The sequence below is a fragment of the Hylobates moloch genome, unplaced genomic scaffold (genome assembly GCF_009828535.3).
Source record: "Hylobates moloch isolate HMO894 unplaced genomic scaffold, HMol_V3 SCAFFOLD_4, whole genome shotgun sequence".
NCBI classification, from domain to species: domain Eukaryota; kingdom Metazoa; phylum Chordata; class Mammalia; order Primates; family Hylobatidae; genus Hylobates; species Hylobates moloch.
The window spans coordinates 20,205,261-20,219,789 of NW_026652279.1; the positions used below are offsets into that span (position 1 = coordinate 20,205,261).

Below are 14,529 nucleotides of genomic sequence, written 5' to 3' on the forward strand. Positions count from 1 at the left end.
GAGGTTGCAGCGAGACAAGAACACACTACTGCACTTCAGCCTGGGCAACAGAAGGAGACTCTATCACACACAAAAAAGAAAAAAGTAAATGAGAAGATCTTTATGATTCTGTTATAAGTCAGCAACACAATTCAGGAGGCATGGTCTTTTCAGCTGGTAATATGACAAGATAGTCGTTTGAAAATTACCCATGAGCTCAACTGACCAAGACAGTGGTTACTGAGTGCATCCGCATGTCCCAGGACTTGGTAGCCTGCTTCTCCTCTTTTCTCTCTCCTATTGTCTGTGCGCACTTAAGTGTTTGATCAGAAGTATTACTGATTCTAAGTATCAGAAACACCAACTTTCCACTGGAGGCCAATGCAGAGACGGTGGATACTTCTGCAAGAATGTGCCAGATGGAATTCAGTTGGTTATGATACAAAGTGGCAGCAGCCTTGGTTAGGATGTTGTTGATATGGGAGAGTACTTGACAAGAACGAGTGGCTGACTAAAGAAAAGTGAGTTAGTGTTAATTTTTCTACTGTTCCATATTTGCAAAGTCCAAAACATACAAACTGGACTTTTGGAGGCCTGCGTTACCTGGCGGGGCATGAAGTTCAGCAGAAACCCAGCTGCTGGCGAGGAGTGAGTGGTCGTTCTGCAGGATGGTCCGCACACTTGCTGAAAAGCCTTTGTGGAGGATGGTTACGCATTTGCTTTCAGTGATTCTGGTTTCATACTAAAAATAAAACCCACAAGTCATGATACATAAAAGAGAACTAGCCTTAATAGAGCTATTTTAATCAAATATGCATTTTCTTCTACTTTTTAAATGATTAGTAAGATGCAATGAAATAGTTTTGCTAGGAAAAAAGTCAAAACAAAACCATTGTAATAACAACATAGTAATTTCTCAATGACGCATGAACACGTTATTCTTGTAAATACAAATGAAATATTACAGTGAAATTCCCTTTGACCACCATCTCCCCAGAGGTCAATGTTTGACAGAAAATTCTCTAGAATTCCATATTGACTGAAAAATAGTGAATATGAATCACTTCTATGTTTGTTTGACTTTATTGCACACCTAAGATGTAGCAGGTGCCTGAATGTAGCCCCGAGGTAAAACTGAGGCTCTGAGAAGCTAAATGACTTGCCCCAGGTTGCAAAGGCAGGAAGTGGATGAGCTGGGATTTGAACTTGGTTTCCCTGACTCTCCACTCTGCCTGCTCTCTTCTTGTTTTACTAGGCTACTGTCTCCTGTTCTGTTGGTAATTTTAGGGGAACCAGAAAACCAGTATCCAATCCATTGTCCCTAAAAAGTTACTAAACATTCTTCCTGAAGGGAAAGAATCATCCGAAAGTTAAAATATTCTGCGACGCTATTTAACGCTGAACAGTACACCCAGCACTAGCTCACAGGCATTCTTACAGAGACACTATTCTACTGGTAACATAACAAAGAGCCTGTCAGTAATTTTAATTTTTTAATCCAAAATTTTATTTGACAAAGAAAATGCAGTCAAAATGCATATTTATTCTCAATAAGGATATCCATTAGAATAAACACTTACGTCATCTTCTTTTGGAGCATTTATTTTCACTTGATATTCTAGATTAGAATTCCTTTGCTCTTGATCAGGATTTGGTTTCCAATGTAGAAGAACTTGAGCCAAACCAGTAACTTTAATGGTGAAATTGACAGGTGGGAGAAGTGAAACTGTTGATTCAAAGAATAAAGAAACAACACGATGTTCAACTGGACATAGGCAGCACTTTTAAAACTTTTTGAATATTTGTTGCCCTGCAGATGCTGTCCTGGACCTGCCAGCACCACAGACACAGTTGCTCATGCGTGCCTGTAACATCGGGGCAAAGAGAAAGTGGCCATTTCTACCCGAGTAGCTAGGACTACAGGCGCATGCCACCATGCTGGGCTAATGTGGTTTTTTTTTTTTTTTTTTTTTTTTTGGTATTTTTAATAGACACAGGGTTTCACCATGTTGGCTAGGCTGGTCTTGAACTCCTAACTTCAAATAATCTGCCCCCCTCGGCCTCCCAAAGTGCTAGGATTACAGGCATGAGCCACCACGCCCGTCCTAGAAGAGGTTTCTTTAAAACTGTTTTTAATATCTTTTTTACGTTGCCCATGTCCAGGTGTTTACCTATAATACCTATATTTTTATTGAAATATGAACATGTTACTATATCACTATTCACTATAACCATAATTTTCAAACTGAGAGTCATTATCCATTAACAGGCAATAATAACAATGTATTGGTTTGTGACCAGAATTTGTAATAATGTGGAAGAAAAATAGAATAGAAAATATCAGTGTGCATCAAACATAATAAGAGCTGTTTCATGAATCTCGTTTCCACTACATAAAGGTAGTTATATATTTGTATGTGTGCTGGTACATAATGTAAAAATGTATTTACCTCTTATTATGAGTCACAGACAAAAATATTTGCAAGCAAACTTACTTAAAAAGGGCTTTACAGAAAGAAAAGGTTTCTTCTCCCTCCATGAGCCACTCTCTGACTTTGCTTTCAAAATAAAAGCTTTTGTTTAATTACAAAATCAATATCTACTTATTGAAGAAATTTTGGGAAACACAGATAAGCAAAAAGAAGAAAATAAATTTTTAAAAATAATTGTACCCCTAAGAATGGCATTAACCTATGAAATATTCATTATGTTTTTTCTGGGCGTATATTTATGCAATTTTTAATTTTTTTACTACAATTAGGACAGTATTGTGCACACAATTACAAAACCTTCTTTTATTCATTTACTAATTTATCAGGATTTATCCATTGACCTTAACAGACTTCCACACCTGTACATCCATGTTTACCACATGAGGATTTTTAGAGCTCTGTCTATATTGCACTGTCCATTATGGTAGCCACTGGCAACTTGTGGCTATTGAAATTTTAATTAATTAATTAATTAATTAATTAATTAATTTTTGAGATAGAGTCTCACTCTGCCGCCCAGGCTGGAGGGCAGTGTTGTGCGATCTCAGCTTACTGCAACCTCTGCTTCTCAGTTCAAGCTATTCTCCTGCTTCAGCTTCCCAAGTAGCTGAGATTACAGGCATGTGCCACCACATCTGGCTATTTTTGAATTTTTAGTAGAGTTGGGGTTTCACCATGTTAGCCAGGTGGGTCTCAAACTTCTGACTTCAAATGCTCCACCTGCCCCGGCCTCTCAAAGTGCTGGGATTACAAGTGTGAGCCACTGCGTACAGCCTAAATTAATTTAAATTCATTACCTTAGTTGCACTATCCATATTTCAAGGGTGCAATAGTCACATATGGCTAGTGGCTACTGCACTGAACATTACAGAGATAGAACATTGTCATTACCATAGACAGTTCTGTTGACAATGCTAGACTGGGACCATGTGATGATTTTCCTTAAACTCTGTCATCACACCAAACACATACATCAACAAATTTCAGGACAAAATGCAGTGGAAGTTTCTTAATGTTGGGTCATGGGGCCTTCTAACTACTCCCTTGTGTGGGAAGACATTCCAAATGCGACCACTGGCGCCAGCTTTATTCCATGGTGCCTAGACGCCCACACTTTGACTTTGATTTCCCACTGTAGCATCACATTTGCATTTCAGCCAACATTGTTTTCTTAAAATATAGCATGTTTAAAGCATCTGTCTTCTGATGGGGGTAAATATTGTCCATAAAAATCCATATATAATGTTCTAATCGACAGTTTAAGAGAAAATAATGTTATCCTTTTACTAACATACTTTTAAAAATAAACGTTATTGAAATGAATAGAAGGTCCTTACTCTTTTCATCAGGAAGTAAGTCAGCTTGCAGTATCTCAGTGGCCCCCAAAAGAATCAGTAATACAGGTGCCATGATGATCATATCCTACAGAAAACAAGGGAGATATCAAAATCATCTTGTTGCTATTTTTAAGAAAAACTGATAGCTGCTTTCTAACATAAAATGTAGTCGTTTGGCCATTTAACAAACATTTATGGCATACTTGTTATGTGCTAGAAGTACAAACATGACCAAATCTTGGACTTTGCCCTTCCGATGTAGATTCATAGTTTGAAGGACAGAATGAAATATAAATTGATAAATGTAAACCAGTTGAAAAACTGCCCCAATAAAGGTGTGTATGGAGTACAACAGGAGCAGAGACTTCTGATTTGCCATCTAAATGGTGAACTAGAGTCCTTGACACACACAACAGGGAAAAGACATTCCTGGTGGACCCCAAGGTATGTGCAAAGCTGGAAGAGAAGGAAACAAATAGGAGGGGATTGCTTTTCGGTAAGAGACCAGAGCAGATCTTTGAACAGTAGAAGTTCTAGCGTAGTCAATAAAAGAAATAAACAACATTACCATTTTCACTATGAGGATTTAAAGATGAGTGAACATGACAGGAAACTTCAATCTAAAACAATCTGTAGCCTGAGAAAGAGAAACTTTGTATCACCAATCCAGAATCAACTTGTGGTACTTTGACTTTGAAGAGTTTTGTTTTTGTTTTTGTTTTTTGTTGTTCTTGTTGTTTCTTTGTTTTTTTTCTCCCCCCCAAAGGGAGCAGGTCACAAAAGAATTGAAAAACATAGTGATAGACCTGGGGAAAATAAAGACAGTATTTCTATCTCCTTGAAACAATTGGGCAATGAGAAGGAATTTAGAGCTGGAAATATGATAACCCAGCGTGAACGCACACAAAAGTCTCGGCATCCTGTTCTACATGTCAAAGAGGAGAGTCGGTGATCTCTTTCTGGGAATTGTAGATGAGAAGTCTTGAGTTTTTCTTCTGCACATTTTGAAAGGCATATTTCATAAGAACTTAACTAAGGGCAAATAACATGCATGGCTTCCCCTGTGTTGTCCTCACTTTTACACAGGAGTTCTTCCTACTCTTGTACCACATGCTCCCGCCAGAGATTTGGTACCAGACACATGTGGCTGTTATACATGATGGAAATCCCTTCCACGGACATTATTCCTTCCCACGAAGGAAAGGAGTCTGAAAGGTGAAATAATTTGCCAAAGATCAAACAGCTGTTAAGTAATGGAGCCTAGACCCAATCTCTGATCTTCCAGTGGCAAAACTTATGCTCTGTCAACTTTATGGTACTAATTACAATGATTTATAATTTCAGTTAAAACATTTCTTCAAGTGGCTTGGTATTTTCCAAATATAATTCCGGTAGAACCACAGGAGAGACATGGGCTAAATGAATACCTCCAGGAAATAGCATAGAACACTCTTAACTTCATTATTACTTCTTAAATTATTACTTAAGTTGCTACAATTACTGCTGAACTTACTAATGAAATTGGTAAAATGCCACAACAGCAGGAAAGGATCGGCATATAAATCACTCAATTCCTTTTCAAATAAACTTAAGTACTGTTAATCAGAAGTATGCCAGTTTTGATTTTAAAATCCTGTTTATTTTTCTCTGAGGATTTCACACCATGTAGAAATTAAAAAAAAAAAAAAGATGACGATGACAACAAAAGCAGGTACTCTATAATTTTTTAAAAATTTTCAACAAGTGAGAATTTTAATGAATTGAGGGAAAAACTAGTAATCTACTAAGCCTGAGAACAAACATAAAAATTCCTTAAGAACAGCAACGAAGATAGCTTCCTCTTTAAGTTATGAAGGTGATTTCTTAAAATGTCAGCATTTCCTGAAATAATATTAAATATGCTCTCATTTTGCACTAATTTTCAATAATAGAAATTCTAGGTCAGAAAAAAATGCAAAAGTAATATTTCTTTGTGACTTTCACTGGCAAAGTAAAACTATGTTATGAGTGTACTTGTAAAAACAATAAACGTGTATGTATCCTTTGCAATTAAATTGTTGAAGTAAATAATAAAACTGTTGAATATCTCAGTGGAGAGATAATTGAATATTTTATATAAGCAAGCACTCTCCCCTAGAATTTGTCATGTATTCTGATTTTATAGCTGCTAAAAATAGAATTGTTTTTCAAATTTAATCATTCAAAAAAATTTTGATTATTAGTTTTTGACCATAAATAACTAGACAACTTTTTCATGTGTCATTGCTGTATTTTATATTTAAAAAGAGATGCTTTTGAACAAAATCAGTTGTCCTATAGGCAGCACAAGGTACTCAATAGGGGTCTAAATATTAACAAGAATGACAGTTTTTTTTTTTTGTGAGTCAGATAAATTTTACATAAGGTTGAATATTACTAGAGCTTCAGGATTTGATACCATGTTTTCTACAATTCTGCTCACTCTCTGTGGCCCCTTAATACTTCTTGTCCCTGCTTAAAACAACAACAATAACAACAGCAACAACAACAACAACAAATCTCTTCAGGCCATTTCTTTAATCCAAACATACGCTGTTATATAGATGTCAACTGGGTCATATTTCACTATCAAAGAATAGAGTGACTCCATTAGCTTAAACATATATATCGACAATATGTTTGACTCATTCTTCTCATGGCTACCAATTAAAATCTAGCAGAAAACCATTAAATTGTTAAGATGCAAACTAAGCAGAATGAAGCAACTATAGGTTGTTTATCTATCACTAGGAATACATGCTCAATCTTTAAGAGAAATCATGATCTCATGATCTACTTTCTCATATAACATTTCATCAAGTCAATCTAAAATTCCTCAAGTGCTCTCTAAACATCTAGTTTCTGATAGGTGTTAACGTTTTTTGAAATTTTGGAGAAAACAACCACAATCTCCTTCCCTATAGGTGTTTCTAGGAAGTTTGGTAAAATTTTGACATTTAGCAGTGGATTTCCCCAGTGTTCTTGAGAACTGGTCAAATTCTACTGAAGTTCAGACTTACAAATATTTTCCCCTCTTTTTTTCCCAACTTATTTTTCTGCCTGGGGTATTTGTTTTATAACCAAAGTTATACTGGCACCCCTGTTTTTAAAACCTTTTTGAGTCAACTGTGGTAACACCTAATTCCAGGCTCAACCTTAGTGGCAGAAATTGTAAAGCAACTGAGAGGATTCATGCTCTGTTAGGCTTTTAAATATAAAGAGTTTACTTTCTCTTTTATCCTGTACAGTATAATCAGCAATAAAAGTTATCTCTTGGGGGATGAAGAATAAATAAACCAAGGTATAAACTGCAGAAGACATGTTTACCTAGGTATAGGTAAACATGAAAAACTGCACATGTTTCGTGAATGAAAAACTGCACATTCCTAAATATATAAATGAATAATAAGGACCACTTATCATGCACGCAATTTTTTTTTTACTACTACTCTACTTTTGATTAAATTTCTGAAATAGTCCTAAAATATAACTCATGAGTTCAGGTTGTGGCTGTAAACATAAAACTCTCTGTCAGTCCAAGTGGAAATGGTGTTGCCACCTTGAGTATTTGGAAAAATAGAAGAAGGAGTTTGCTACAAATATCCCAGTGGTTAAATATTCCTGCCAGTTGCACACAGTACAATTTGTCATCTCACATCCATGCTCCTGGGCGTACCTGTCTACAGACGATCCTCTTGTTCCGATCAGTACTCAATAGAAGATGGCGAGGACCGTGTCTGTCATGTCTATGCTCGTGGCTGCAACCCCAGCAACTAGCACAGTGTCAGGCACAGGACCGATGCTCAGTGTGCCTGGCCCTGTGTGGAATAGAAGCAAATTAGTGCACAGCCCTAATGTGCAATGTGCGGTGAAACCTAACAGAGGAATGAGTTAGGTCAGGGGTGCAGCAGGCTGGGGAGTGTGTAACAAGCCTGGCCCACTTTTGATACTTTGCCTAAAAATTTCCCATGCAGTGTTTCAAGTAATATAAACAAATGAGGTGATTTAACTTCTAAGACTTTATTATGCTTTGAAATGCAAACTTTTAACAAATAGCTACATAAATTCCTTTTTCCATAACCATGAAAGAGGACATATTCACTTAAAATAGAGATCGTACCAGGTAATAAAATATTCACTATGGTAATTCATTAAACCAAGTACTAAGTATATTATTCACATGGCTATAAAAGCACCATGACTTTTCATGTGTTTATTAACTTTAGGCTCATGGGTATTAAAATATTCTGATTTTTCTTCTCTCTCTGTCTCTCCTTTTTCCCTTTTTTTGGTTCCATTTCATCCTTTTTTTCTGTCTACATGGAAATATGCTTACCTTGCTTTAGGTAAGTACATTAGTGAACACAAAACCAAGTGAAATATTTCAGCAAATTTGGGTACATTTTATATACAACGAAACAATCTTGGAAATCCAAGAACCCCTACCAGAAAGAAAAAGCAGAACGCCTCCTTCAGTTAGATAAAGTGCCTCTCTCTATTTTTTGTTGTTGTTTCTTCATTTGTAGATTTCTTGCTTAACTCTGAAGCTTCCTGAGATATTTTATTAAACCCTATACCCTATTTTGGAAACTCATTTATTTTCTAAGAAATCTTGGCAGAATATATGTTCTCATTTTAATTGCATAATTATCTGGAGTGGTGGAAAACAAATGTCTTATATTTATATAAGCATTAACAAAACCACAGGTGTTGTTTTAATATGACTCACCTTGCCACGGATTTGCACATCTCAGTTACTGAGCCAAAACACAAGAATAGAATGCTATACCCAGAATCAACATGACCTGCCTAATAATGCAAGTTTAACAGGACCATTATTAGTTCTGTCCCTGCTAATAATAATAGAATTATAAGGAGTTTTGTTTCCCCTTTTTGTTGTTTACAAGTTTGTCATATATTTAGAAGTCATTGTTTCTTGCTTTTCCTAACCCTCCTCCCCACCCTGGGTGTAGTAAAATTATTAGGAGGTGGAGCACAGTGTATTGTTACAGCCCATGTCACAGAAAAAAGATATTTATTTGCTTACTCTGTGGTGAGTGAAGCATTTGATTCCCCCTTACTGAGAAGTGCGGTGGCCATGCGATCAGAAGCAGCGGCAGGGCATTGAGAATGAACCTTATCTCTGGGTGCACTTTTTAACTTGGAGGCGGTTCTTCACTCTTTCATCATCACAGCTGTAATGGTTAAAAACTCTCAGGCAGCTTCCTTCACGATGGGATGGCAACACGTTTTCTCTAAGCAAATATGGAGGAGGATTTGTACGGAGCAACTATGCAGGAGCTGAGCTGGGACTCCCAACAACCAAACTGCTGTCAAATGAAAGAATCTCTCGTCCAGATAGCCATTATCTGATAACTGTCTTGTCTGCATTTTCACTCTCTTTCAGAGTTGGTTCGCTCTCTTCAGGATTTGGAATTAACTTTTACTCATGGTGACAAGGTAATCAAGTTTTCTGTGGGTACCTCTAAAGCACTGCATTTCTGTTTTGTTTTTGTGCCTTGTTTGGCTACAGTAGTTACTGTGCCTCTATATCCTAGGCTACACTGACACATGATTTGATAGGAAATAAGGCCTGAGGAGTATCCTCTCCCTATTCACTAGGCAATAGCAGCAATTCTCTGCCCTTAGAGAACCGCCTTAGCTCTTCTCTGCTTTGTAAGCAGGTCTGGTACCCTCAAGTAAATATGTGTGGGGGATGTGTTTCTGGGTGTGATAAATCGCTGCTGTCTGTCACCTGAGATCATCCTACACAAACTGTAACAATGGCAAGTGTTGGTCTGTGGGTGCACCCAAGACCACCTTCCTCACATCACGCCCATTGTACCACCCAGCTGTCTTCAGAATGCTTCAATTTCAGCAAACCTCCTTGGCTTTTCCTGTCCTTTGTTCCATTTCTGTTTGATTCCTTCTGGGGAATTCGAGGTGGCCAGCTAGCAAAGCTGGCTTAACAAAAGTAGCTTAGCGTGTGAATAGATAAGAATAGTGCTTATTGTATGACCCAAGGCAGAGAGTAGTAAGTAGTTGCCTCTGGAAGGAGACCTTCAGTCTAGCCTAAGGGATGAGTGATGCAGGATTCCCTGTCTCCTTAGGAGCCGGTTGGGAGAGTCTCAGACAGAGCAGATGCAGAAAGATGGCTGCCCAGGTTAGATCAGTGATTCTGTTTGTGAGATGATAGACAAGCTTCCTGGAGGAAATTTCCGAAAGGCTCGGTGTAGGAGCTGTGCAAGTACGGTCAGCGTGTGTGCCTGGGGTTCCCAAGGTGACCATTTTAGCAGTTGCCAAAATGAAACCGGAGCAATTGTTGTCAGGTTGAAAATTGTTGTCAGACTTGAAAAATGTGATTTTCCTTGGGGAAAGGGGCAGTAAAACAAGGAACAGAGAGAGTTCCATTTATTTGCTAAGAGGCACCCAGAAAAGTTAAGATACAGTATCAACCATCTGGCCTACTCTTTTAAGTCCTGCACATCTGTTTATACGTGTAACATATTTGTCACTAATGAAGCCTTAAAAATACTTATTAATCATAGTGAAGACAGTAATTTCTAGCTTAAAAGGCTGCTTTAATGGTCTCTCTCTCTATATATATATATATGTATATTTTTTGAGACGAAGTCTCCCTCTGTTGCCCAGGCTGGAGTGCAGTGGCGCAATCTCTGCTAACTGCCACCTCTGCCTCCCAGGTTCAAGTGATTCTCCTGCCTCAGCCTCCCGAGTAGCTGGGATTACAGGCACCCGCCACCACGCCTGGCTAATTTTTTGTATTTTTGGTAGAGACGGGGTTTCACCATGTTGGCCAGGCTTGTCTCAAATTCCTGACCTCAAGTGATGCACCCGACTTGGCCTCTTAAAGTGCTGGGATTGCAGGTGTGAGCCACCACACTCAGCCAATGGTCTGTATATTTCTTACATTCATTTACTCAAATATTCATTGAATGCACCTATGCACTATGCTAGGCCTGGTGAAGGGTATAAAGAAAATTAGATCTGGCTACTCCTTCCATACCACCTTCCTGGGTATATGATCTTTAATTAACTACGCCAATAAAAACAAGCAAACAAAGCAACCACATGCTCGTACAGAAACATTGTCTCTATGTTTCTGTGTAAGCACAAACCAAAAAATGAGAAGCAGGGACTTTTTTTTTTTTTGGCGGGGGGTCAGGGGGGTGTTGTTTGTTTGTTTTGAGATGGAATTTAGCTCTTGTTGCCCAGGCTGGAGTGCGATGGTGCGATTTCAGCTCACCGCGACCTCCACCTCCCGGGTTCAACCGATTCTTCAGCCTCAGCCTCCTGAGTAGCTGGGATTACAGGCCCCTGCCACCACACCCAGCTAATTTTTTTGTATTTTTAGTAGAGATGGGGTTTCACCACGTTGGTCAGTCTGGTCTTGAACTCCTGACCTCAGATGATCCACCCACCTCGGCCTCCCAAAGTGCTGGGATTACAGACGTGAGCCACTGAGCGAGGCCTGTTTGGTTTTTTATGGCAATAATTTAATTCTTTATAATAAAGTGTAAATGTCTGAAGACAGTATGATAGAACACGCTGGAAGAATTCACAAAAGTCGTTTTTTAAAAAGTGAAATTAAATGTATCTGCATCCTTTAAGCAAAACAATGTGAGTTTAGCTAAATAGAAATATGAATAGTAATAAAACGAAAATCATGGTTCAGTGGCTCTACCATGAACTTTGGTTAAAGGAGCTTAGTAAAGGCATCAACTTCTAGAACTTGATTCCATGGAAATAATGAAAAATGTAGATCAAGATTTATACAAAAGAGAGCAAAATTCATTGTATCTTTACAATAGCAAAATAGTAAAAGTAATATAGCAATGGTGAAGAGAAATATGTAGCTGCTCAAGGTTGAAATATGTGACGCGGATGTTAAAAGGAATGTTTATCAAGAACTTTTTTTTTTTCTTTTGAGACAAGGTGTTGCCCTGTCACCCAGGCTGGAGTGCAGTGGCAGGATCTCAGCTCACTGCAGTCTCTGTCTCTTGGGTTCAAGTGATTCTCGTGCCTTAGTCTCCGGAGTAGCTGGGATTACAGGCATGTGCCACCATGCCAGCTAATTTTTGTATTTTTAGTAGGGAGAGGGTTTCACCATGTTGGCCAGGATGGTCTCGAACTCCTGGCCTCATGTGATCCTCCTGCCTTGGCCTCCCAAAGTGCTGGGATTACAGGCATGAGCCAATCAAGAACTTTTAATAACATAGGGTATTATGAAAAAATGTTAAGTAAAAACAACAGGAGGGTATACACACATATAATTTTTTTTACAATCTTATTTTTGATCAGACTAATAGGAATAGTTATGTCTAAGTGGTAGGTGTATTAGTCAGCTATTGCTACAGAACAAACAACCACAGATCCCTCAGTGGTAAACTGTGATAGGCATGTATTTCTAGCCCAGGTGTCTGAGTTTTGACTGGGGTCTGCTTAATCTTGGGCTGGGATCCAGATCACAAAGTGAGTTCAGATTTGTTCCAAGTATCTGCCATTCATTTGGAACCAGTGGCTACCTAGGGCATAAACTTTTTATGGTGACAGCAAAAGTGCAAGAGAGCAGGACCAACTGCACAAGCACACATCAAGCATCTGTTCATGTCACATTCCCTGACATCTCAAGAGGCTTAGCAAATTGCATGGCCAAGCCCAGAGTCAAATGCACAAAGCCCAAAGTACATTCCACCATGACAAGGCCATGATAAGGATATGGACATGGACAACTCCTAGTGGGGAGTGAAGAAATGGGACCAACAGCTCATTCCACCATGGCAGGGTTAATGGTTCTCTTACTTTTATTCTGTGTTTCTATATTTACAAATGTTTTATTCTGTACAAATGCAGGCAGAAAAAGTTATTTTAAAAAATATTAGAGACATACAGATCAATTTAATCGAATTGAGAGTCCAAAAATAAACTCTCACATTTAGGGTCAATTGATTTTTGACAAGAGTGTCAAGACAATTGAGTGTCAAGACAATTGAGTGTCAAGACAATTCAGTGGGGAAAAGATCAGCCTTTCAACAAGTGGTGCATATCCACATGCAAAAGAATGCCTCACAGCATAGACAAAAATGAATTCCAATGGGATCAAAGACCTAAAAGTAGGAGGCAAAACTATAAAATTCTTAGAAGAAAACATAGGCATAAATCTTCATGACCTTCGTTTTTTTTCTTTCTTTCTTTTTTTTTTGAGACAGAATCTTACTCTGTCACCTAGGCTGGAGTGCAGTGGTATGATCTCGGCTTACTGCAAACTCCCCTGCCTCCTGGATTCATGCGATTCTCCTGCCTCAGCCTCCCGAGAAGTTGGGATTACAGGCATCTGCCACCACACCCGGCTAAGTTTTACATTTTTACTAGAGATGGGTTTTTGCCATGTTGGCCAGGCTGGTCTCGAGCTCCTGATCTCAGGTGATCCACCCATCTTAGCCTCCCAAAGAGCTGGGATTACAGGTATGAGCTGCCGCACCCACCCAATGGTTTCTTAAATAAGACATAAAAGCAGACACAACAAAAGAAAAAAATAGATAAACTGGATTTCACCAAAATTAAAAGCTTTTGTGCTTCAAAGGATACCATCGAGAAAGTGAAAAAAGACTGGATGCAGTGGCTCACGTCTCTAATCCCAGCACACTGGGAAGCCAAGGTAGGCAGATCACCTGAGGTCAGGAGTTTAAGACCAGCCTGGCCAACATGGTGAAACCCCGTCTCTACTAAAAAATACAAAAATTAGCCAGGTGTGGTGGCAGGTGTCTGTAATCCCGTATACTCAAAGGCTGAGACAGGAGAATGGCTTGAACCCTGGAGGCGAAGGTTGCAGTGAGCTGAGATCGTGCCACTGCACTCCAGCCTGGGCAACAGAGCAAGACTCTGTCTAAAATAAAATAAATAAAATAAAATAAAATAAAATAAAATAAAATAAAATAAAATAAAATAAAAAATAAAATAAAAATAAAATACAAGGAAGTGAAAAGATAAGCCACAGCATGGGAAAAATATTTGCAAAGATATATCTGACAAGGAACTTTTATTTAAATATGTCAAAAACTCTTAAAACCAAACAATAAAAAGAAAAATAACCCACTTTAGCCTGTAATACCAGCACTTTGGGAGCTTAGGGTGGGAGAATAGCTTGAGCCCAGGAGTTTGAGGCTATGGTGAGTCGTGTTCGTGCCACTGTACTCCAGTCTGGGTGACAGAGCAAGACCTTTCTCAAAAAACGAAAGAAAGATAGAAAGAAAAAAGTAAAATAACCCACTTTAAGCATGGGATAAAAAATTTGAACAGACATGTCTCCAGAGAAGATGTACCAACAGCCAAGATGCATAGGAACATCTGCTCAATATCATTAGCTATTGGAAATGCAAAGCAAAACCACACTGAGATACCTCTTCACACCCACTCCAATGGCTGAAATGAAAAGGACAATAACAACTGTTGATGAAGATGTGGAAACACTGGAACCCTCACATACTGTTGCTGGGGAGGTAAAGTGAGGCGGCCAATTTGGGAAATAGCCTGGCAGTTCCGCAAAAGTTTAAATGTGGAGTTCCCATACGACTCAGCAATTGCATTCCTAGGCAAATACCCACCCAAGAGAGTTAAAATCATATGTCTACATAGAATTTATATGTGAATATTCACAGAAGAATTAGTTATAATTGCCAAGGAGT

General features: G+C 38.5%; 1 protein-coding gene across 1 annotated transcript in view; it reads right to left on the reverse strand.

Moving 5' to 3' along the window:
• Positions 1-9,338, reverse strand: part of IL5RA (interleukin 5 receptor subunit alpha) — a 45,060-nt gene extending 35,722 nt beyond the window's left edge. The window contains exons 1-6 of the mRNA XM_032149095.1: positions 8,908-9,338; positions 7,503-7,644; positions 4,377-4,445; positions 3,809-3,893; positions 1,560-1,705; positions 583-721 (exon numbers count right to left, since the gene is read on the reverse strand). Coding sequence (XP_032004986.1) covers positions 583-721; positions 1,560-1,705; positions 3,809-3,893; positions 4,377-4,379 — 373 coding nt within the window. The 5' untranslated portion in view covers positions 4,380-4,445; positions 7,503-7,644; positions 8,908-9,338. The remainder of the gene's footprint in view (positions 1-582; positions 722-1,559; positions 1,706-3,808; positions 3,894-4,376; positions 4,446-7,502; positions 7,645-8,907) is intronic.
• Positions 9,339-14,529: the final 5,191 nt, after the last annotated feature.